Source organism: Aquarana catesbeiana, linkage group LG02 (assembly GCF_042186555.1).
Source record: "Aquarana catesbeiana isolate 2022-GZ linkage group LG02, ASM4218655v1, whole genome shotgun sequence".
Taxonomy (NCBI): Eukaryota; Metazoa; Chordata; class Amphibia; order Anura; family Ranidae; genus Aquarana; species Aquarana catesbeiana.
The window spans coordinates 81,048,704-81,073,109 of NC_133325.1; the positions used below are offsets into that span (position 1 = coordinate 81,048,704).

At 43.1% G+C, this 24,406-nt stretch overlaps 1 protein-coding gene across 1 annotated transcript in view; it reads right to left on the reverse strand.

Annotated features, from left to right (window-relative positions):
• Positions 1-24,406, reverse strand: part of DCUN1D5 (defective in cullin neddylation 1 domain containing 5) — a gene marked incomplete in the record, with an annotated part of 38,844 nt that overhangs the window by 8,583 nt on the left and 5,855 nt on the right. The window contains 5 exon segments of the mRNA XM_073613105.1: positions 1,385-1,493; positions 7,316-7,407; positions 8,533-8,603; positions 15,121-15,209; positions 19,866-19,974. Coding sequence (XP_073469206.1) covers positions 1,385-1,493; positions 7,316-7,407; positions 8,533-8,603; positions 15,121-15,209; positions 19,866-19,974 — 470 coding nt within the window.

A 24,406-nucleotide genomic window follows, 5' to 3' on the forward strand; every position in this document is an offset into this window, starting at 1 on the left:
AAACTAGTACTTGAAAGTAAAGGACATTAGGGACTTGACTATTTTACATGTACAGAGTCCATTGGTTACATATTGGCTATACTTAAAGCGGATTCTAACAAATGGTAACAATTTGCAGGAAACGGTAGCCACTACACTACAGAAAATATAGCAAAATCAGCGAGACCCCTCTTTTTTCGCAGGTAAGAACCTAATCTCTTAATTGAGAGCTCAGCAGAGAAGACACAACCACAAGCATATCGCACTACCCATGCACTGCACATACATAAATGGACAATGGGCTCAATCAGCCAAAGGGAGGAGATCTCAAGCGATATTTGGGTCAAGTATCCAAATATTACATGGAATACTGAACAGCTCAATTCACTATATTGAGCTATATTTAACGAAAAGTATTGGATTAGTAGTGGTCAAGTCCAATGAGGTGCATGGCATCTTGTGGACTTAACTCATTAATTTACAGTTTACATATTTTCTGCTGAAAGCATAACTATCACTATGCTCCTGTTGCTCCGATGCTGGACCCACCCTCTGGTGTCAGATCCTAAGGCTGCAGAGTAGCATGCAGCTGCTGTGCCATCCCCCCAAACAGAGCCCTTTGTATTAAGTGAACTCATTCACAGAATCCAAAGCCTTCTGTGAATGAAAAGCAGAGAGGGGGAGCAGTCAAAGATGCTGTGTGTGAGAACACCCCGTTAGTCCTGTCAGAGCCCCAAGAGTGTAGTGATGGCTGTACCCCCGGAGCTCTGGAATATGGTCAGTAAATTAAAATGTATATTAAAGAGATGAGTCCACAAGGTGGCATGCACGCTATTGGACTTAACTCATAGTATGCCAACAAGCGGATGAATTTCTGGAGTTCAGCTTTAAGCTTGAGTCTTTTTGTAGATGGCCGCTATAGTAATGTTCTCTATGGAAGAGTTGGTATCAATTTATTGATGTTTTGAGGTGGTTAAGGAGAGCTGATCAGTCATATTTACCAGTCTCTCGTTTTAATTTCCTAGTCTGCCATAATAACTTACAGGCACACTGGAAAAGAGTAAGTCCTCAAAAACTAAAACCTTCTTTACTAAAAGTCCAGCTTTCTACTGCCCCACTTTCTACCTTCATATTATTTAATAGTAAATATTATTATTATTTAATAGTAAAAAATACAATTCTCAGCTGTCAGTGACCAATCTACATCCCAAATGCAAGCTGACTCAATTGGGAAACTTCTTATATTACATACAGTCAGCCTTGCAGGCTGAGGCCATTCTCGTGGTGCATTAAAAAAGCTAAGCAACAAATGAAACTTGTCATGTCCCAAATTCCTATAAAAGGTAAGCATTTTGTATGTGGACCGGCACTGTCTGCCAAAAGACACAACTTGATATGTACTTACCCTTGCAAAATCGAAAGCATATCTGTAAATATTCTTAAAGGCAGTGTTATCATTGAGTTGCGCCCGAAGATAGTCAAATTTACCCTGTAACTTCTCTGTGCAGTCACATCTTAAACACAAGCATGAAACACAGATTAACATCACAGAGGAATCCTGTTGTCTTTTGCTGCAGAGGCTCCAACACAGGATGAAGAAGCAGTTAGTTATAGTGGAACTATGGGCATAATCAACAAATTACATTATATGATGCAGAATGTCACTAGCATTAACACAGCAGTTTTAGTACCCGTTGGCCTGCCCTGCCAGCAGATCCACTAATTCTCCATTTCCTTTAACAAGGTGACAGTTCAACAGAAAAGTCCTAGATGCACTTATAGTTTAGATTAATTTTATGTAAGTAAATTAAAGCAGTTTAGAGCAACAGATTTCTCTCTTTTTTTTTATAAAACAAAAAACAGACTTAAAACTACATAAATAAAAAGACAGAAAAAAAAAAAAAAAAAAAAAAGAAGATTGCACATCTCATAATGCAGTATCGTGAGAAAGATTTAAAGAGGAAGTAAACTCCCCTTGTGTGTTTGTACCTATAGGTAAGCCTTATTATGGGCTTACCAATAGGTACTGTAAATATCTCCTAAATTTGCACCGTTTAGTAAATATTTACTGTATACTGCACCCATTACATCATCGGCACATGCGCTCTGAAGGAACGGCCACCCGTGCTGTTTCTTCAGAGTCTGTGCTGTAACCGGCGGCTCCTGCACGCGGCATCGCGGCTCCGGCCAAGCACAGTGCCGGAGCCCGTGAACCCTAAACAAACATCGGGGAAGAGGTCGGCCATGTCAGCGGTGTGTGGGCGCTGCTGCAGGGCTTCGGTCTAAGGTATTTCATAATGAGCTAGTATGCGATGCATACTAGCTCATTATGCCTTTGTCTTACAGGGTTTTTTTTTTTTTTTAATCTGGGTTTACAACCTCCTAAATAAGGAAAACCAAAAAGAATTACACTCACAAACAATGTAGTGGGAAGCAGGATGCTGGAGCGGATGTGAAGTCTGTGCAAGGGACACCTGACTCCTAGTCTTTGCCACAGGCTGGGGAGAAGCAATGGCTGCTGCTGTGGAGATACCGACACTGCAGGAAAAGATGACAGGAGCCGCGGGGGTCCAGGAACGGTCCAGAAAATCACCTGTAGTACACCGCAGCCCATGAAGGTTGATAAATGAGGATGAGCTCCGGCGTGTTCGCATGCTACACGTGCCGAGCCCGCCAGGATGTCGGCACGGCGCACCGCTAATCACAGGCAGTGAGACATTTCCTGATCTCTGCAGCCGCACATCGGGAAATGTCTCACTGCTTGTGATTAGCGTTGCGCCGCGCCGACTTCCTGGCGGGCTCGGCACGTGTAGCATGCGAACACGCCAGAGCTCATCCTTATTGATAAAGAAGCTGAATTGCTTTGAACCGTGTTCCTGTTACCAGGGGAGCATTACGGTGTACTACAGGTAGTATTAAAACTGCTATGTTAAAGTGTTTGTAACCCCCAAAAAAATAAAAATAAAAGAGATCCTGTTCCCTTATAGCAGATTAAAAAGCACAGTGCTTGTGCTGTCTAATCAGACCCTCTATTAAACCTCTAAGAAACCTGGCTGATACTGCCACTTCCTGTGTTCCCCCCTCTCTGCACAGACCATGGTATATCATGGCTGCTGAGCCCTGACTACCATGGTCAGTTTGCGTCCCTCCCTCATCCACAGCTCTTTTCTGTCACGGTCATCCCCTCCCTCCCTGCCAGTCAGCTCCGTGCGGCGTCTCCGCCCCCGCGATTAGCAGAAATATTAAAAATTGTCACTGCCAGCCCCTCTATTATAGCTAGTCATAACACACAAGGCTAATATTTTATGAAAACGGAGTTTGTAAATACAGTTTTTAGAGCAATCTTCAGGCCATTCATTCGACTCCCGGCCTGTCTGCTACTCCGATCCAGGGTTACAGCGTGTGTGTGTGTGCGCGTGTCTTCCCAGGCTGATATCAGAGGGAGATCTCGGTCCCTCCTGCTGTAGTAGGAGAGCGGCAGGGAGTCGCGTTACCGTCCTGAAGATCGATCTAAAACAGTATTTCCAAGCTTCGTTTTCAGAAAACATTAACCCTGCGTGTTATGACTAGTTATAAGAGGGGCTGGCAGTGAATAATAGGATTGTGGCAACAACCACTTTAATGTCATTAATAGACTGCATCTTACACAAAATTTTAGATTTTTGCCCATAGCTTCATTTTAAAGGGGTTGTAAAGGTACTTTTTTTCATATTTTCGCTATACAAACATCTTTAATCCATATCACCCCCCCCCCCAAATGTTGCTTTTCAATGTTTTTTACGTAATTATTATATGCTCTTCCTCCTTTACATTCCACACAGCTTCCAGTTCTCGAAGCACGCTCCCGGCTGCTACGTCATAGCTCTTTGTGAACTACAATTCCCGACATGCGCATTTCCGCTTTTCCCCTGCCTGCTTGATTGAGAACGAGCCTAGTTCTCGATAGATAGTAAAGCCTTCTGTACACATACACCTCCCAGTAGCCACGCCCATTACCGCCTCCCCAGCAAGCCCATCTTTTGCTGGACAGCCACAAACACATGTGTAAATATGAACAAATAATTCTAATGTGCTTTTCTTTTAAATTGCTTTTTTTTCTACCTTGTATTAATTAAGAATTCTAAATCTTTCCTATGACACATATAAATTTTTTTTTTTTTTTTTTTAAATTGTGCAAGATGCGGATGCCGACATCGCTGGATCCCGTGATGGACGCAAACTGCTACGCTGGACACCGTGATGCAAGCAAACTACTACGCTGGACACCATGATTGACATTGACTTCGGTGGTTGCCATAAGTGACGCAGATGACTTCACTGGACGCCACGATTGACGCTGACTTTGCTGGAGGGGCCACGTCCTCAGCTGAGGGGTTCATGCTGGTACTTGCAGTCTTTCACTTTTGTTGGGGTCACATTCTTAGATCTCAGGGGTTCATGCTGGGACTTTACTAGTTGGGGAAGGGAGGGGGGTCAGCTCCTCATCTGAGGGGTTCACACAGGGACTTGTCAGCACTGCTTGCACTTTATTTTCTGAAGGCCATGGTGTTACAGGTCCCCCAGTGGCCCAGAAAGGCCACATTGTCCTCCCCCCCACCTTTATGATCATGGAAAACCTTAGACTGTTTTCCTTAATGCCACTCTGCCACTACCGGCTCTACTCCCACCACTTAGCATTGCCCTGCCCCCGGCTAGTACAATAATAAATGCTGTATTTTGTGGGTAAAGACTGTAGATTGTGTACAGTTTACCGCTTCCGGACCACCCCACGCAGATATACTGCTGCAGGGTGGTCACTCTGCGCTGGATCACGTATCTGTTACGTGATCCAGCGCATCTGGGTAGTGTGTGCGCCCGCCCTGTCTGTGCTGTGTTTCGTTACACACGCTGATCAGCGGTTCCTGGCCAATTATTGATTGCCGAGACCCGCTGATCGGCTCAGTGATTCGCAGAAGAAAACTGTGTTGGTAAACCCCTCGATTGCCCCCATATGTTAACCCCTTTCCAACCAGTGTCCTTAGTACAGTGACAGTGTATTGTATTATTTCTGATCACTGCATTAGTGGTATTAGTGGCAGTTACTGTAAACCCCTACCCAGCGTCATTTAGTGTCAGATTGTTTGCCACACTATCACAGTCCCACTATAAGTCGCTGATTGCTACCATTACTAGTATTTAAAAAATTCCAGTAAATATGCACCATGGTTTGTAGATGCTCTAACTTTCACTCAAACCAAATAATATATACTTATTGGTGTTTTTTTTAACAAGCAGAATACATTTTGGACAAAATGTATGAACACATTTTTTTTTGCACAGAGTAGCTCATATCCTCCTCTTCTTGGGTCTCTTGCCGGCACTCCTGCCTCCACATCAAGCAGCTTGCTATGGGGGTACCCGTGCCGGGCTGCAGCTCCGTATCTCTATTCAGACACGGAACCGTGGCCCTTCTCCGCCTCCTCTCTTTTTCTTCAATGGCTCACTAACTTTGATCTCAGCCAATGAGGGAGAGTACTGGTCTCTCATGCAACATCACTGGATAGAGATGGGGCTCAGGTAAGAATTGGGGGGGGGGGCTGCTGAATACAGAATGTTTATTGTAGTGCATAGAATGCATTAAGATAAAAAAAACCTGTCTTTATAGTGACTGTAACATGACCAGGTTATAGTCGAATGACAGCTACAGAGTGGTCAGCTAGTTCTAGGAGGGCGTACTGTGACGTTCTCCCGAACTCGCACTTCCCATGCGCCCCCTGGGGCGCTCACCCGGATGTGTACATAAACGCCGGGTACTCTGCACCCAGTACATTATGGATCGGGGTAAAGGGCCAATGACAAGCAGCCCTTTACCAAGTGATCTTTCCGTCCAATGACGGAATGATCACTTGTCAAGAAACTGGCGCATGTCCTGTTCTGCTGTCTCATACCAGTCGGTGTGAGGAAAGGTCGGTGTGAGGCAGTGCAACAATGCGAGTGGGCTGGATTTGAAGTGCCGACAGCGCTGATCTGTGCCCATCCATGCCTCATCAGTGCTCATCCATGCCAATCCATGTCTCATCCGTGCCACTAAAGTGCCCAGCAGTGCCTCACAAAATTTTAATAGGTAGTCATAAAATTTAATGTGTAAGTCATGTTCCTTGAACACCTGATGGGGCTCTCTGCATGTTGGACCTCTGTATGTGGCCAGGCAGTGTAAAGGTCTAACACATGTGGTATTGCCATAGTCAGTAGGGGTAGCAGAATGTGTTTTGGGGTGTAGTTGCAAGTATGCATAATATGACAATTTTGTGAAAAATATATATATATTTTTGTTCACTATAAGAGTTGTATCGCACAATGGATGATCATTAGTCCTATGTTCACATATTGGTAGTTTATATAATATTTTGAAGCAATAGTTGCTTATTATTAGGTAGGCGTAGCAGTGTCATATTGATCTTAAATTTTATATAGGTTGTGGGAACACAATTTACTGTTTGCAGCCACTTGTAAGTTTATATTTTTGATTTTAGGTTGCGCAGGATTGAATTGACACACTTAGGAGTTAGGTTCAGTTTTAAAAGGTTTACAATCAATTTAAGAGTTAAGACAAAATGTTGGATCAAACCAGTGCTTTGCACATTCAGGCCATAACAGGCTTGCTGGACATTACACACACTACTGCTTATACTTTCCTTATAGCTCTCTGCTAGCCCATTCACCTGCTAGAGCCTAAATGACATACGCTGTACTGTAAGATATGGGATAACACAAGACTCTTGTCTCCCACAGTGTAGTGCTCAGTCCCTGGGCTATAATGCAGGGAATGGCAATGTCAATATATGGCATCATTTTCTCTAGCATTCATAATCTGCCCCATCGCCAGAGAAGCAAGAAGAGTAAGAGGGCATCATGAAAGTGAAAAAAAAAAAAAAAAAAAAAAAAAAAAAAAAAAAAAAAATCGCTGGCTGGGGCCCAGTTTGCAGTTAGGTTTCAACAGCTCATGCAGAATATTATTACCAGAATTGTCAGAGAGTGCATCATTATAGGGAAATATTTTCCAATTTCAGCACTTCCTGGAGTCAGACACCCCAAAAAAACAGTGTGAGACCCCAGCACCAAAAGCTAATGCATCAGATTCGTGCATACTGTATGTAGAGAGGAATGCAGTTGAGACAACTCTGGTGTCAGGAAAGTGTACAATATAAAAATACATTTACAAAAATGACGGGTGAGACAAACTTTAACCCAACCATGATTCTCACAAAATGGGGTGAAATCCAGGATCAGGTTGATATAGGTTACGCCACGCCATTCACATGCACAGCATAGGGATAAATTAGAAAGCCATTCTTACTGTATAGAGGTCATTCCTTTCAACCACTCCTCTTTTGTGAAAAAGCCCATATTTTCTGCTTCTAATTTCCAGGCAAGAACCAGCATAATTATCTGGGAAAGACAAGAGCAAAACAGAAGACAAATAAGACAACGCACAAAACCTAATTGTACAAATGTACCTCAGAAAAACTGATAATTTAGTACAAAGGTCTACCGGACTTGAAATAAATTCAATGGATTGTTTAGACAGGCCCTTGCACTACATCGTTTTAGTAAATCTACGACCCCAATTCCAAGAAGGTTGGGACCCTGTGTAAAATCTACATAAAAAAATAGAAAGCAATGAGTTACAAATCTCAAATCCATAGTTTATTACCCTCTTTACGACCACCCCATAGCAGATTTACTGCTAAAGGGCAGCCACCCCTCCAGGGTTTTGGGCGTGAGCAAGAAAAGCGTCAGTTAGGTGTCTGACTTGTTCGCCGCAATATCGCAGTTCGGCTACAATTAAATATGTAAAACAAATAAATTATTTTTTATCTTTGTATTCTTAACTCAAAAAAAAAAAAAAAAGTACATTCTATTGCTCCCAACCTCAATTAGCAACTTTTTGCTTCTGTGATCCCACTTCCTGTTAAAGAGTAACTAAGTTTGTTCTTTATGTCTTTATGTAAGAATGTAGCCACCCTTTCTTGGTCCCTCGCTCCCAAGATGGACTATAGCAGGGGTAGGCAACCTGGGTCCCTCCAGCTGTTGCAGAACTACAAGTCCATTCATGCCTCTGGGAGTAATTGTAACTGCCAGCCTTGCAATGCCTCATGGAAAATGTAGTTCCACAACAGCTGGAGGGCCCCAGGTTGCCTACCCCTGGACTATAGGATGTGCAGTGTTCATAGACCAGTGCACATGACCCCAACATACCCCAACATGTGCTGCTCATTCCAAACAAATTAAAGTAAGAAGGATAGACAGAGAATTAGGATTTCACAGAGGATGTTACAATGAGACAGAAAAACACAGTAAGAAACAATTTCACAAAAACAGATTACAGGGCCAATAAATAGTGGATGTGTATGGATAATTCTTGGAGAATAAATGATGTTTATAAGTGTAACGTTCATTTTTTTTGTACAGACTAACACATATGGCCAGCTTATAAAAGCACAAATTGATATGGCAACTTCTCATAATAATCATCTGTACCTGGATAAAAAAAACTAAAGGCAGATTTCTTACATTTTCTGGTTCTACGCCTATGTCCTCACAGAATTTTTCCATGGCTTCTGGCCCAACAATTTCATCTGGACCTGTCAAATGAAACAAGTGTTTTATACAAAGCCGCAGTGTTTTCCTTAAGAAAATAAAACTTTAGGTATTAGGAGGAAATACGGCCTGCAAAAAGAATCCATAATATAGAAAAAGAGAAGCTGGATGAATTATTCATCTGAATACTGTGACATAATGTTGCCCATTCTTCTTTGTGAACTGCGTTAAAACATGCCCACTTATGTTCTGCAGCTTTTTTTAAAAAGCTGGCCTCACCCATTGTCTGTTGCTGGCTGCAGCCTGGTATCGAATCTTTTAGCTTTCCTATCATGTGATATGTATACTACAGCCAACCCAGCTGCTGCAATCTTTTCTTAAAGTATTTCTGAACACAGGTCTTAAAAACCCATAGGAAGATAGCAAATAGTATTCACCAACTAAAAACAAATGCACTTTTACAAATAAAAATTGTTAGGCACCTTTTTTCAGGTTTCAACATATAAACAAGCAGCACGGAATGGGACAGCAGTAGCTGTCAAGCTGTGGCTCAGAAAGCATTCAGTGCCGGTGCAGAGAGTAAAGAACTGCAGGAGCCTGGCAGCTGTCAAGCCACAGTCCAGCAGGAAAAAGGCTGTGGCTTGGTACCGGGCCATGGCCCGGTGGTTGAGAATCATTGTTCAAAAAAAAAAAAAAAAAAAAAAAAAAATAGGATTTTTGTAAAAGCATACCTGTAAAATCGTTTTCTTTGAAGTATCATGGGACACAGAGCCATAGTAGTTACTATGTGGGTTATAGGCCACCTTCAGGTGATGGACACTGGCACACCCTAAGACAAAAAGTGCACTCCCTATATAACCCCTCCCACTACTGGGAGTACCTCAGTTTTGTACCAAAGCAATACACGTGTATACCAAAGAAGGGAGGGACCTCTGTGTCCCGTGATGTACTTCAAAGAAAAGGATTTTACAGGTAAGCGGTTATAAAAATCCTATTTTCTTATTGTACATCACTGGACACAGAGCCATAGTGGTTACTATGTGGGATGTCCCTGAGCAATGCCAACTGAAGGGAGGGAGACACAACAAAAAGTAGGGCACTAAGAGACTAGAGGACTTATACTGCAGCCTGCAGTACACTGGGCCCAAAGGAGATATCCTCATGGCCTTTTACATCTACTTGATATCTGGTAAAATGTATAGACTGAAGACCAAGTTGCGGCCTTCCAGATCTGAGCCATGGAGGCTTGGTGATGCACTGCCCAAGAAGCACCAACAGCCCTGGTGGAGTGCACTTTAATATGAAAAAGAGGAATTTTCCTTTTAAAAACCACAAGCTTGAACAATCACTTGACAAATCCATTTAGAAATAGCAGATTTCAACACTGCCTGTCCTCTTTTAGGACCGTCTGGCAATACAAACAAAACATCTGTTTTACGAATCTGAGTAGTCACTTTCAAATAGACCTTGACTGCTCTCACCACGTCAAGACAATGTAGTGACTTTTCTTACACAGAACGAGGTTCTGGAAAAAATGAAGGCAGAACAATATCCTGGTTTAAATGAAAACCTGAAAATCTTCGGTAGGAAATTAGGATGAGGCTGCAATACAACCTTATCCTTATGAATAATCAAATATGGCTCTTTACAAGAAAGAGCAGCCAACTCTGATACTCTTCTTGCAGAAGATATGGCAACCAAGAAAATTATTTTCCTTGTCAAGAAGACCAAGGGAATATCTCGAATTGGCTCAAAAGGCTGTTTTTGTAAAGCAGACAGGACTAAATTTAAGTCCCAATGGTTTCAGGGTGACCTAACTGGGGGATTAATCCACGTTATCCCCTGAATAAAGTTATGAACCAAAGAGTGTGAAGCAAGTGGTCGTTGAAAAAATACTGATAAGGCCAACATCTGGCCCTTGATAGTACTCAAGGCCAGCTTCATTTTTAATCCCATCTGTACGAATTCAAGGATCCTACCGATGACATATTTTCTGGGGTGCCAACCCCTGGATTCACACCAGGAGACATACGTCTTCCAGACTCTATAGTATATGACTCTGGAGGCTGGCTTCCTAATATTAAACAAAGTAGAAACAAATGAAGCTGACAGCCCACGGTCCTTTAGAATGTGGGTCTCAATAGCCAAACTGTTAAATTTAGCGTTTGTAAGGTAGGATGGAATACTGGACCTTGCGAGAGAAGGTCTGGCCACAGTGGTAGGGTTCAAGGGTCCCCTACCGCCATCTATATGATCTCGGCAAACCAAGATCTCCTGGGCCATGCTGGGGCCACCAGAATCGCCTTTTTCCCTTCTTGCTTGATCCTGTGAAAGCAGCAGAACAGGAGCGAACGCATAGATCAGTGAAAACTGATCCCACGGAAAGACCAAGGCATCTGTTCCGTATGCCATCAGATCTCCCTTGTCCTTGACACAAAGTTGTCGATCTTGTTGTTGAACCTGGACGCAAACAGCATCCGGAACTCCCCATTTTTGACATATTGACAGAAAAATGTCGGGAAGAAGGGACCATTCTCCCGGGAACAATTGTTGGCGACTCAAGTCCGCCTGTCAATTCTCTACCCCTGGAATGAAAATTACTGATAGGCAAGGAATGTTGTTTTCTGCCCAAGAAAGAATATGATTCACCTCTTTCTGGGCCGCACGACTTCTCATGCCCCCTTGGTGATTGATATAGGCCACCGCTGTGGCATTGTCAGATTGGATTCTGACAGGACAATTCTGTAGTCTGGACGTCCAGGCCTCCAGGGCCAGGCGTACTGCCCGAATCTCTGGAATATTGATGGGCAAGGTCGTCTCTGATTTGGACAATTTCCCTTGGACAGACGCTTCTTCCAGAACTGCTCCCCAGCCCAGAAGGCTGGCATCTGTTACCACCTTCCAGGTAACTGTCAGAAAGGATTTCCCTTTTTGAAGATTCTTGGATATCAACCACCAATTGAGGCTCTGACGTACATTAGGGATAAACACATTGGGAAGTCCAGAGCTTGGACCTTCTTGTTCCAAGTTGACAGGATACTGTTTTGCAGCAGTCTTGAGTGAAACTGCGCATAAGGAATGGCCTCAAAAGAAGCCACCATATTTCCCAACAATTTCATGCAAAGTCGAATAGAAGGATTCTTCTTTGTTTTGACCAACTGAATCAGTTCCTTTATGGAACTGATCCTTTCCTGGGGCAAAAACACCTTCTTCTGAGCTGTATCTATGATCAGCCCCAAGTACCTCAATCTCCTTGATGGTTTTAAGGAGGATTTCTCTAGGTTGAGAATCCAACCTAGGTATTCCAGGTAGCTGACTGCGGTGACCAAAGTTTGGTTTAAGCGGGCTACTGTTCTATCTATCAAGAGTAGATCGTCTAAGTAGACTAGTATCATTATACCTTGAGCCCTTAGCCTGACTAAAGGAGGAGCCAGGAACTTTGTAAACACAGTAGCAGTAGCTAGACCAAAAGGCAGAAAAATCGGCTAATGGAGATAAGCATCCTTGATGATGTCGATTGACACCAGAAGTTCTCCCCCTTGTAGGATGGAGACTACTGATCGGACTGACTCCATGCAAAAAGAACAGATATTCAAAAACCTGTTTAGATCTTTGAGATCTAAAATGAGTCTGACATCCCCATTTGTTTTGGAACCGTGAACAGGTTTGAATAAAACCCCAAACCTTGCTCTTCCAATGGGACCACCGATATCACTCTTTGAGACAAGAGATGATCCAAAGTTAGAAAGAGAGACTTCTTTTTCACTGGATCTCTGGGAGCGTTTGATCTGAGAAAACGAGGAGACGGGAACTCTAGTTTGTAACCTAGAGAAATTGAGGAAGCCACCCATCTTGTCTTGAAATTGTTCCTGCCAGACCTTTGAAAACTGTAAAAGCCTTCCCCCCCCACTTGAGCAAGCGGGGGCGCACCTTCATAAGGAGGCTTTAGTATCCTGTTTTGTGGGTTTCTTCCCCCAGGTCCTTTTTTGGCCCTGGGACTGACCCAGAGGTTTACCTCTTGAACGTGACGGTGGAGGCCGTCGTGACTGCCTGGAGGCTGATGCCCCTGGCACTGGAGAAGAAGCATGTTTAAAAGAAAAATGCTTAAAACTTCTTCTTAACCGGTAAAAGGGAACTTTTCTCATTAAAAATTATTTGGATATACTTATCCAGATCGTCTCCAAACAACCGTTCACCATGAAAAAGGAAACTGGCCGAGTGCTTTTTGCATGGCGCTTTGGCTGACCAATTTTTCAACCATAGGATTCTACACACATGTACCAGCCCTAGTATGAGCTGTGAGGCCTGGAGAATAGAATCTTTCATAGCGTCTACTGTAAAACACAACACTTCTGATATTCCGGCCAAATACTGGGCCTGCTGATCAGGAAGAACTTTGAGTACCTCTATAAACTGGTCCTTTAAGGACTGAGATACTCCGATTGCTGCTAGCGCAAGCTGAACGACTGAACCTGTGAGCGAAATATAGTTTTTAAAAAGGAACTCCAACTTCTTATCTGTTAGATCCTTTAGCATATGAACTTTGTCTATTGGACAAGTCAGGTTTTTATTTACAGAGGATATAGCAGCATAAATTGCTGGAATTCCCCATTTCTCATAAAACTCTTCCTCCATAGGATAAAGTATTGAAAACTTTTTCGGAGGAAAGAACTGTTTATCTGGGTGCTCCCACTCAGAATACATTAGCTTCCTTAGTCATGAATGGATAGGAAAAGAATGAACAGATTGTGGAGGCTTTAGTGAACCCAAACCAGAAGTGGGCTCATCGACTGACTGAGTTAATGGCAGTAAAAATGTGGAGCGGACCAATTCAGTGAGAGACTGTACTAACAATCTTTGCTGCGAACCTGACACTTCCGTATCAGGTTCTTTGGAAGAGGAGACTTCAGCCTCTTCCTGGTCCTTAGAAAGAAATTCGTCATCTCTCGTTCCTTGTTCCTCAGCAAGAGGGTCCTGAGCGATGGACGGGGGACCTGTTACGCTTAGTCCCACTCTGGGATGCGATTAAAGCATCAATTTTTTTTTCAAGCTTGAAGAAAAAAACCTCCTTAGTAAAATACACAGGGGCTGCAGTGTTAAGAGCAGCTGCAACACTTGTCCCTCCTGATGGCTCACTCTGACCAGCCATATTACTCTCAGAGGTGGATGCCATCTTCACTGGGATGGATCTAGGCTTCCGTGTGACTGTAGCAGTCCTTCTAGAGCCCATTTTTGAGGTGTTTTTCACCCCACATCCGACCATAGCCCGATGCACAAAGCAGAGGTACTACCAGAAGGAATGCATCCACTGATTGAGCAATAGTCCAGCTCTGTCGCTGCTATTAATGCTCAGCCTGATGCAGTAGTAAATGTGTCAAAAGGAATGCCTGTGTCACCAAACCGCTTATATGCCACTTTTGCTCTTGTGTCCCTCCTGCAGCATGTAACAGCACAAATGGTGCCTTTTAAAACATACCTTCCCGCGCTGGAGGACACCAACGCCGCGCTACGCCCCCCCTCACCTACGGCCCTTCCCCTCTTTTTTAAAAAGGGCTCTTTCCCACGCGAGCGCGGGCTCCTGATCCTATGGGATCCACAGGGAGGAAGGAGAATGGCGAGGGGGGGTCTGGAAGCCGCCGATCGGCATGCCGTTCGCGCCGTTTTTTTTTTTTTTTATTTATTTCTTTTGGCGCTCTTTCCCCGAGAAGATGGGAAGACAACACAGCACAGGGGGGCGTCTGGTGGGGAGAGAGAAACCCCCAGACTTACCGGAGGTCTGCCGCTTGGCCGGAGGAAGAAGAAGCTGCTGCTTCCTAGACACAACGTGGGCTTTCTGAGAAGCATGAGACGGTAAGCGCTCAATACAGCCCCCAGTGGTGACACATAGGCATGACAAAACTTACTAAATTTAAAAGGAGACAATCATAAGAAAATTTTAAAAATCTCTTAGAAAACTCCACTTACCTTTCCCGCTGCAGGGTTTTCTGTGGTAAACCAACAGACCCAATCTTCACCCTTCACGGTGGGTTCCGTTAAACCTTCAAGAGCTGGGGATCCTCGGGGAAACCCACAATCCTGGACTTGTATTAGCACCACCACCAGTAAAAACTTTATGGCCTTAATACCAAAAAGTACTGGATCCCGGGGTCCAGCTCTCTAAAAAGAGAAGTGTTACAGGCAAGACCTGTTTTTTTTTAATACGAGGCATGGTTACAATTCAGTTCGGCCAAAAAGAGACTTTGAATGGATCCGGCTGCATGGCTAGCCCCAGCAAGGATTGCTGCAGTGGAGCTCAGCACAGCACATCTTTACTCATGACCTACACCTTAGACACTGGTGAAAAAACTGAGGTACTCCCAGTAGTGGGAGGGGTTATATAGGGAGTGCATTTTTTTGTCTCAGGGCGTGCCAGTGTCCATCACCTGAAGGTGGCCTATAACCCACATAGTAACTACTATGGCTCTGTGTCCCGTGATGTATGATAAGAAAGTAGTATGTATGTATATATATATATATATATTTATTAGTATGTAGTTAGGGTCCAACCTGTTCAATACTCACCTGCATACTCATAAAACCAGGCCAGGCACTTTTTGCTAGAAAATAAGTCTTCATTTATTATTCTACTGGCTGTCTGTGTTCTGCAATAACTGTGGGTAGAAAAAAAAACAAAAAAACAAACACATTAAAAGATAGATAGCTAGAGAGTATATATCACAAATAAGTGAAGGGCTCTCAAACTAGACTTCAGATCATATAAACAAGGCACTCAGGGAAGATTGAAAAGGGTCGATATGCGGTTTACACACTCTTCTTCTCTGCATGTAAACAGATAGTTTTCTATTTAAGATACAACAATAATTTAGTTTATTCAGCATGAAATGGAGCTTAGTTATGTAGCATGAGGCTGTATATTCTACAATATTTATATTTTTGGTAAACTCCTTCAGTGAATCCAAACTCTGCAAGCTGAGATAACATGCACCGCATTGATGCATTCACACGATTTCACAGTAACAATGAGATAAAACAAAGTTCAGGAATATTCCTTTATTCCATTGTTTTGCAAATCTATGTACACTACAATCTGTATGATTCAATCGGTTCTGATATCACTGTTTTACTAACCTGACAGCTTATTATTCTAAATAGGAAACCTTCATTTTGTTAGCAAGTATTAAATAAATATTCTAACTACCAGCAAGAATTAGTCGTTACATTTAAAAAGAGCGCCTGTCATTTCAAAACCATCATGGCAGTGCCCGTTAGCGGGCATCCACTCACCTGATGCCGCTACGTCCATCACCTTGTTGTTCCTGCTGGCACTTTAATGGCACCTTTTTGTGCCAATAAAGTGAATGGGACGGTCGGGGAGTCCACAGCAGGTCAGAGGAGGAGCCGCTGCGGCTGACAGAGATGACAGTTGCTCTTTAAAAATTATGATTTAAATAGAGTTGATTTAAATCAAGCCTTTTTACTAGCGATTTAAATCAACTTGATTTACATCAAATCCACCGTGATCCAATCAGAACCTGCTATATTCAAATAAATGCAAGCACAGGAACGGTCATCCATGCTATACCCTTTACCCTGTCCTGCCCGCAATCTGTATCTCTGGATACATTAACAGGTTCCCAACCGGCTTACGTCTATATGCGGGGGCAGAATGGCTCCCTTGCGCGAAACCCCGTACAGATACGGAGTTCCTTTAAGAGCCGCCAGAGGGGGACCCAATGCGCGTGGCCGGCGGTCGCGATCACCGCCGGCCACGAGCGCCAGCATGGGGATTTGTGCGTGTAAACACACAAATCCCTGTGCTGTCAGAGGAGAGGAGACATGTTGTTTGTTCCTACTATGTAGGAACAGCGAAATGTCTCCTCTCCTACTCAGTCCTATCCCCATACAGTTAGAACACACAATTAACCCCTTGATCACCCCTAGTGTTAACCCCTTCCCTACCAGTGTCATTTACACAGTAATCAGTGCATTTTTATAGCACTGATCGCTGTATAAATGTCAATGGTCCCAAAAAAGTGTCAAAAGTGTCCAATCCGTCTGTCGCAATACCGATAAAAATTGCAGATCACCGCCATTACTAGTAATATAAAAAAAATGCCATAAACCTTTCCCATAGTTTTTAGATGCGATAAGTTTTGCGCAAACCAATCAATATACCAAAAATATGTAGAAGAATATATATTGGCCTAAACTGATGAAGAAATTTGTTTAAAACATTACTTGTAGATATTTATCATAGCAAAATGTAAAAAATATTGTTCATTTTTCAAAATTGTCGCTTTTTTTGTTTATAGTGCAAAAAGTAAAAACCACAGAGGTGATCAAATACCACCAAATGAAAGCTCTATTTGTAGGGAAAAAAAGGACGCAGATTTTGTTTGGGTACAGTGTTGAACGACCGCGCAATTGTCAGTTACAGCAACGCAGTGCCAAATTGTAAAAAGTGCTGTGGTCAGGAAGGGGGGAAAATCTCCCAGGCTGAAGCGGTTAAAGTAGAACTATGGCCAAAATTTTATTTTTATTTTGGATAGAGCAAGGGGGGGTTGTAACCCCTATCAGATTTTTTTTTACTTTTCTTAATCTGTGTCCCATTGCAGATATTTACCTTCACTTCCTGTCTTATAGCAAAACAGGGAGTGGGAGGAAATCACTGCAAATTAAGGGAATTCCTTGGGGACCCCCAGGTCACCAGAACTAGTGTCCCCATTGGAAGATTTCTCCTCTATTAAATTTTCTGGGGACAACCCAAAAATTGGGATTTTCTTTTACTTTCAGTGATAATGGTAAAACAGGACAAATAAAGAGGGTGAATCTCATTAACAGGAGCACAGACAACTGAAAGTTGTTCTAATCCCTCTCCACCCAAAATAAAAATAAATTAAAGTAGAACTAAAAGGCAAACCTTTTAAGGAGAATTCCAGAATAACCCTAAACTAGTCCTAAAATGCCCCCTCCTGCTCCTAACATCTAAAATAATTAACCTGTGTAAGAAAGATGCATAAAATTACCTATTTTTAGCTTGCTCCGTTCTGGCAAAGTTACTTGGCTACCCTGTGGAAAGTCAGCTGTAGGGGAGAAGAGGAAGCGCAGACAATGGATGGGCCATAGGAGGTGACATCACCACGCCAGGCTTTACCAACCGTTGCCAAGTGCTCTCCCCTCTGCAGCCAACGGGGGGGGAATCACATAAACAGACAACAGACCAGAGTGGGCTGAAAATAGGTCACTATATACAGTACACAGGTTAGTCAGCATAGGTATGAGGGGGGAGGGAGCATTTTTAAGACTAGTTAGGTTTAGCCTGGGATTCTACTTTAATAGACTACCTGCCTTTGATGGCTACAAGCTGACACTAAGCAAAGCTGGTGCCTTTTATATCCTGGTTACCACTCGAAGTTCCAGTTTTCACTGACATACAGATTGGTTTCCGATCATGTGATCGCTGTTCAATATGACATGAAGCTTGGAAACTTTATTGACCAAATAAGTTTTGGGTCTGCAGATGTCACTGCAGCCTGAGCCGAGTTACACCATGGGTGCTGGTATGTGCTGTGAGGGGAGTGATGCCAATGCATTGTAAATGGCACATCACACGGTTTACTTTGGCCACCCATACTATAGTCTGCAGCGCTAATCAGTGTATTCTGACGGCGGGGAAGTCTCCCCACTGTCAGTTTACAAATAGCGTAGCGGGGAGAATTTCCCCCATTCACATTGAGTGTGAGGATAGGGGAATCAAGACTTTTTTTTTTGTTCACTCCGCTGGTTGGGGAAAAAAAAGAAAAAAAAAAAAAAAAACTCATCTATGGCCAGCCTCTCTTTTTTCAACTTTTTTGAAAGTCACAAAATGACATTTCATTTTAATCTTCACATGGTGTAGTTAAAAAAAAAAAAAAAAAAAAAAAAAAATAAGCAGGTCCTACATTCTTTCAGTGCACACCACTGCAGCACATTAGTGCACCAATCCATGTTGTGTAAGAAATACAGCTCAATTAATAAATTCATTAATTTGAAAACTGCGGTTCTTGTAAAAAAATGAATAAACCTGCAAGGCAATGGCATAATGTGCCAGTATGCATCACACACTAGCACATTATGAAATACTCACCTTGGAATGAAGCCCTCCAGCGCTGTACTGTCAGCGCTCAGACGGCTGACATGTTCCCCTGGTCTTTCTTCCAGGTTTGCATGCTCCGGCTGTGATTGGCCAGAGCCATGATGAAGTCACTCCTGCGCATGATGTCACTGGCTGCATACAAGGTGAATATCTCCTTAACGATGCATGTTTAGGAGACATTCATTTTACCTACAGGCAAGCCTTATTATAGGCTTACCTGTAGGTAAAAATGACCAAGCGGGCTTTACTACCACTTTAAAAGTGTATGACATGGCAAAATAAAATGACATATTCAGTACCGCACTCCAATACATGTACATTTCCCTTAATTTTAGCTCTTTAAAAACACTGTAAGTACAGAGAAATACCAGTTGCGTTGCCAGAAATTGAGTGTGCACTTAAAGGAGAAGTCCAGCCTGAGATCGTTTGGCTGTACTCTGTGTCACAGGAGTGCAATTAGTTTTGCAATCCCGTGACCCGTTTTCAGCAGAGAGTGGGCTGAAGTCCGCTCTCGGCAGACGTCACAGGAATGAGTCCAGGCACTGCATCATCCTGACAATAAAGTCTGAATTCTCCAGGTGCCTGCACCGATTCCTGTCTCAGCGAGCCGCTGAGAGCCTGAGACGGCCACTCCCCGCCCCTCCACAGCTCAGCGCTGCAATAAGCGAGGAGGAAGCAGAACGAAGAGATGCTGATTGACAGTCAGCAGCTCTCTGCTCTGGGAACTGTGAAAACCAAGTCACTGGCGTTGTTCCATCGCTCGGTTCTCAGTGCAGAGGCGCCGGGGGACAGATGCAACATCCACCTGGGCAAATATTAATCTGGAAAAAAAATAAACCATACCTGTCATAACTTCCTGTTGAACTGACAATACTGTGCCTTTGCATTTGACTCCAGAACGTCTCCTTATGCTACACACCTTTTTGCTTCATTCCAAGAATATTTTGATTTATTTTCCAGCAAAACAATGCTACTGCCTTGACTCCCAAGGCCTGTCCTCACAATGCGTACACGGAAATGCCTCCTGAGAGATGCAATTCTAGAGGTATGCCTACATCAATAAAAAAAATGAGCTCCCAGCAAAGGCCCCCCCCCCCCCAAAAAAAATGTTATCTATTCTGATTACTGGAATTCTCAATCAAAGGCACTCATATTCACAAGACATTCATACCTTGAAATTCTACATTTCTTCACATTCACTTCATCGGCAGTGGATTTTCTCTTTTTTTTCACAGACATTTTAGCAGATGAATGATGAATATTGAAATACACTCTAGACTCTGGAAAGAAAGAAAAGGAAAAAAAAAAAAAAAAAAAAAAAAAAAAAAGGAGCAATTATTGTGAGTGAATTAACAAGGTGGAGGAAAATGTAACTGTTGCATATCCCATCACTGCTTTGAAATACACAGCCTGATGATGATCCAAAGGAAGTCTCAACTGAAACGGATATTTATTTTTTTGCATGGATGCTAGAATGCCAAATTACATGCCAGTTTTTAAAATAGTGAGATTCTTACACCTGCACATATATTGTGGTCACTGTAAAGCAAAATCAAGTCTCCCCATGATGAGGTCTGCAAAATGTAGAATGAGAAAAATAACTGGAAAATTAAAAAAAATTGTATACTGTACTCACATTTTGCATTCTCCTTTTTAACCGAGGGGTGGAGCTTAAAGTGATATTAAAGAGGAACTGCAGTCTGCTCACATAATTTCTAATGAAAACATCTTTGCCATTCTGAAGCTTCCCTCCAACCACTTTGCATATTATTTTATATACACTGTGATTTTGTACTTGCCAAATATGCTGCAGAAATCTCCCTCCACTGAGTCTGGCTGCATCCATTTTAACTGTGGGCAGCTGAAGCTGCTGCCTGTTGCCTTCCTGGATTTACACAGAGGCATGCCTCCAGCTCTGCAGCTTTCATTGGTCCTCTCATGACTCATCCCTCCCCCTTTTCTGGCAAACTCTCACAAGAGCGAGAGAGAGCTGTGTATGATATCATAAGCCTAGACTTTTTACCAGACAAGAAACAGGAAGTGGGCTGTATAAGGTATTTACTGGCAGAAAAAAAAAAAAAAAAAAAAAAAACAATTTACCATCCAAAGTTAAAACATCAAGGGCATTTAATAGATGGAAAGTTGAAAAAAAAAAAAATGACCGAAGGTCCGCTTTAAAGTGGTTGTAAAGGCAGAAATTTTTTTTTTATCTTAATGCATTCCTTGTGCTTGTGCATTAAGATAAAAAGCCTTCTGTGTGCAGCAGCCCCCCCCACTTACCTGAAGTCCATTTAGATCCAGCGATGTTGCATGAGAGACTCGGGCTGCGCGGGACTTCCCCCCTCATTGGTTGAGGGACGCCATTGGCTCCCGCTGCTGTCAAAGTCAGTGAACCAATGAGAAAAAAAAAAAAAGAAGAAGGAGGGCAGGGGCAGGCCGTGGCTCCGTATCTGTGTGGACACAGGGAGTTGCAGTGTGGCTCGGGTGCCCCCATAGCAAGCTATTTGCTGTGGGGGCACTTAACAGGAGGGAGGGGCCAGAGGCACTGAAAAGGGACCCAAGAAGAAGAGGATCGGGGGTGCCCTGTGCAAATCCACTGCAACAGAGCAGGTAAAATAAAATGTTTCTTTTTTTTTTAAAAGAAAAAAAACAAGATTTCCCTTCACTTCCTGTCCCATAGCCAAACAGGAAGTGAGAAGAAATTCTTGCAAATTAATGTCCCCTTTGGAAGATTTCCCCTCTATTGCTTTTTTTGGGGACAAGACAAAATTTTGGATTTTCTTTTACTTTCACTTTCTCACAATGATAAATGGTAAACAGGAAAAATAGAGAGGGTGAATCTCGCTAATGGAGTAACAGACAGCAATAAAAACTGACAAGCATTCTAATCCCTCCCAACTCTATCCAAAATAAAAAAAAAAAAAAAACAAACAAAAAAACAAAACGTTTTGCCTTTAGTTATACTTTAACCACTTGGCGCCCGTGTTATAACTGAAAGACGGCTACAGCGTGAGCTTAAAATGCCAGGAGGGCGTTCATGGACGTCCTCCCATTCTTGTGCGCTCTACGATTGCCGAGTCCTGACTCGCCTGATCACTGATCGGGATAAAGGGCCAATCACAGTGGGCCCTTTACCACGTGATCACCTGTCAGCCAATGACAGCTGGTCGTGGAAGTAAACAGAAGCTGGTTAGCAGCTTTTTTCCCCTCCTACTGCTGGTGTGAAGAAAAGAAGAAAGCCGTTAACCGGCTTCTGTTAGAGGGACATCGGTCCCCTTAGCACCCTCCAGTACCACCCCATCAGTGCCGCCCCATCAGCGAAGGAGAAAAATTACCCGTTTGCTAAATTTTATAACAAAATATAAAATACATTGTTTTGTTTTTTAAAAATTTTTGTTCTTTTAGCAAAAATTAAAAAACCCAGTGGTGAATATAATTACCACCAAAATAAAGCTCTATTTGTGTAATAAAAGTGATAACAATTTATTTTGGGTACAGTGTTGTATGACCGCGCAATTGTCATTCAAAAAGTGTGACAGCGCTGAAAACTGAAAAGAGGCCTGGGCAGGAATAGGGTGAAAGTGCCCTGTAAGCAAGTGGTTAACGCAGAGAATGCATTAAAAAGGTAAAGCTTAAGTTTCCTTTTCTGTGCTTTAAAACACAACACAGGTCTTTCCGCTCAGCAATTTAAACATTAATAGGGCTGTCCAAAGGACAAAAGCTAAACAGAACTTAGACCCCTTTCACGCTGGGGCGGTTTTCAGGTGCTACTGCGCTTAAAATAGCGCCTGCAAACCGACCTGAAACAGCCGCTGTGTCTTCAATGTGGAAGCCCCGAGGGCTCTCACACTGGAGCGGTGCGCTAGCAGGATGGGAAAAAAAGACCTGCTAGCAGCATCTTCGGAGCGGTGAAGAAGCGGAGTGTATACCACTCCTTCACCGCTCCTGCCCATTGAAATCAATGGGGCAGCACGGCTATACCGCAGGCAAAGCGCCTCTGCAGAGACGCTTTGCGGTGATTTTTAACCCTTTCTCGGCCACTAGCAGGGGGTAAAACTGCCCCGCTAGCGGCCGAATACCGTTGGCCCTCTTGTGGCTCATCCCCCACTCCCTGGCAAACGAGAGAGAGCAAGAGAGAGAGCGAGCAGGAAGGTATTTACAATTTTTACTGCCTTTGAAGGATGAAAAAAAAAAAAAAAAAATGGTTTTACTATCCAAAGTTAAAACTACAAAACGGCAGAAGAATTAATAGATGGAAAAAAAAAATGACTGAAGGTCCGCTTTAACTTTCCAATCACACGCGTGGGTGGTCCTTGACCAAGCTTTATTGTTTTGACAGCATTAGAGAAAGGCGAGGTCAGAACCCAGCTGTGCCATCTGACTTATCTGGATTAGAAAAAACTGGCTGAACAGACTAAATATTTGTTGGCATCCAAGACAGTTCTCCTACAGTACACTATGAGTGTATCAGTCTGGATACATTCTACTCTACAAGTGTTTTTAAATGGAAGCAATGTAAAACACCAGAAACGGTATCTCAGCCCCACACAGGTAAAAGGTACAACAGCAATTAGAGCTTAGAAGGGGGATTGCACTCCTCTGAGAACATGCTCATAGGAGGAGAAAGCAGGGGGATGACCTCATCAGTGTGTGGCCTCTCCTCCAGTGCCCAATCACTATATTTTGGTGTTAGTTTCAGAGGTGGCAGTGAGAGCCAAGAACCATTGAAATTTATATTGCTGGCTCAGTGCCGCCTCATCACTGTCGCCCATCAGTGCCCAATCACTGTCGCCTCATAAGTGCACGTCAGTGAAGGAAAAAAAATTACCCGTTTGCAACAAACTATGAAAAAAATAAAATAAAAAAAAGGTGTACAATCATACTGTTTAGTCAGCCCTGGGATCACCACATATGTTACAATCTGGTTGTCCTTTAGATTTACCATCAACCATGCACTGCAATGCTGGATTGTATAGAATAAATCGGTGCTCATATTACATCATTTTGATAAATCTAAAGTTGATTGTACACTCCTTAAAATGGAACAAAACCCTCCTACCTTTTCAGCCAAAGAAGCTGCCATCTTGGAGTTGCGTCTGCAGTTGCCATGGTGCTGCACGTGATCAATTATGACACCGGCCATTTGATGGTGTGACAGTTTGGTTGAGGGCAGAAGCAATTGTGACAGTTAGAATTCCCAGCATGCCTTGAATGTAACCATTTTTGAAACCGTTAACCAGTTGCCACCCGTCCACCGTCAAATGATGGAGGGATGGTGCATTTCTCATTCTGAGTGGATGTCAAATGACAGCGCACCCAAATGGCCGCTCCGGGCATGTGGCAACCGCGTCCACGCTATGTTGCTAGGACATGGCGCAACCCCGATCTCTGTGAAGAGCCACTAAGTCATACCGGTCAGTGCTGGCTTTCAGTGCCAACCAGTGCAGCATATTAGTGCCACCATCAGTGCAGCAGAAAAATATACATTTATACAAAATTTACTGGCAGACACTAAGAAAAACTTTTTTTCCCCCCCTTCTTCAAAATGTGTTTTTTTAAAAAAAAAATAAAAAAACCATCATTGATTAACTGGTTCCCAACCAGCTGCCACAGTTATACTGCGGCAGGTTGACTCCCCTGGGCGAGCCATCATGGCGGTACGTCGGCCGCTTTAAGAGCGCTAGGGAGCGTGCGCGCGCCCACGACAACGGA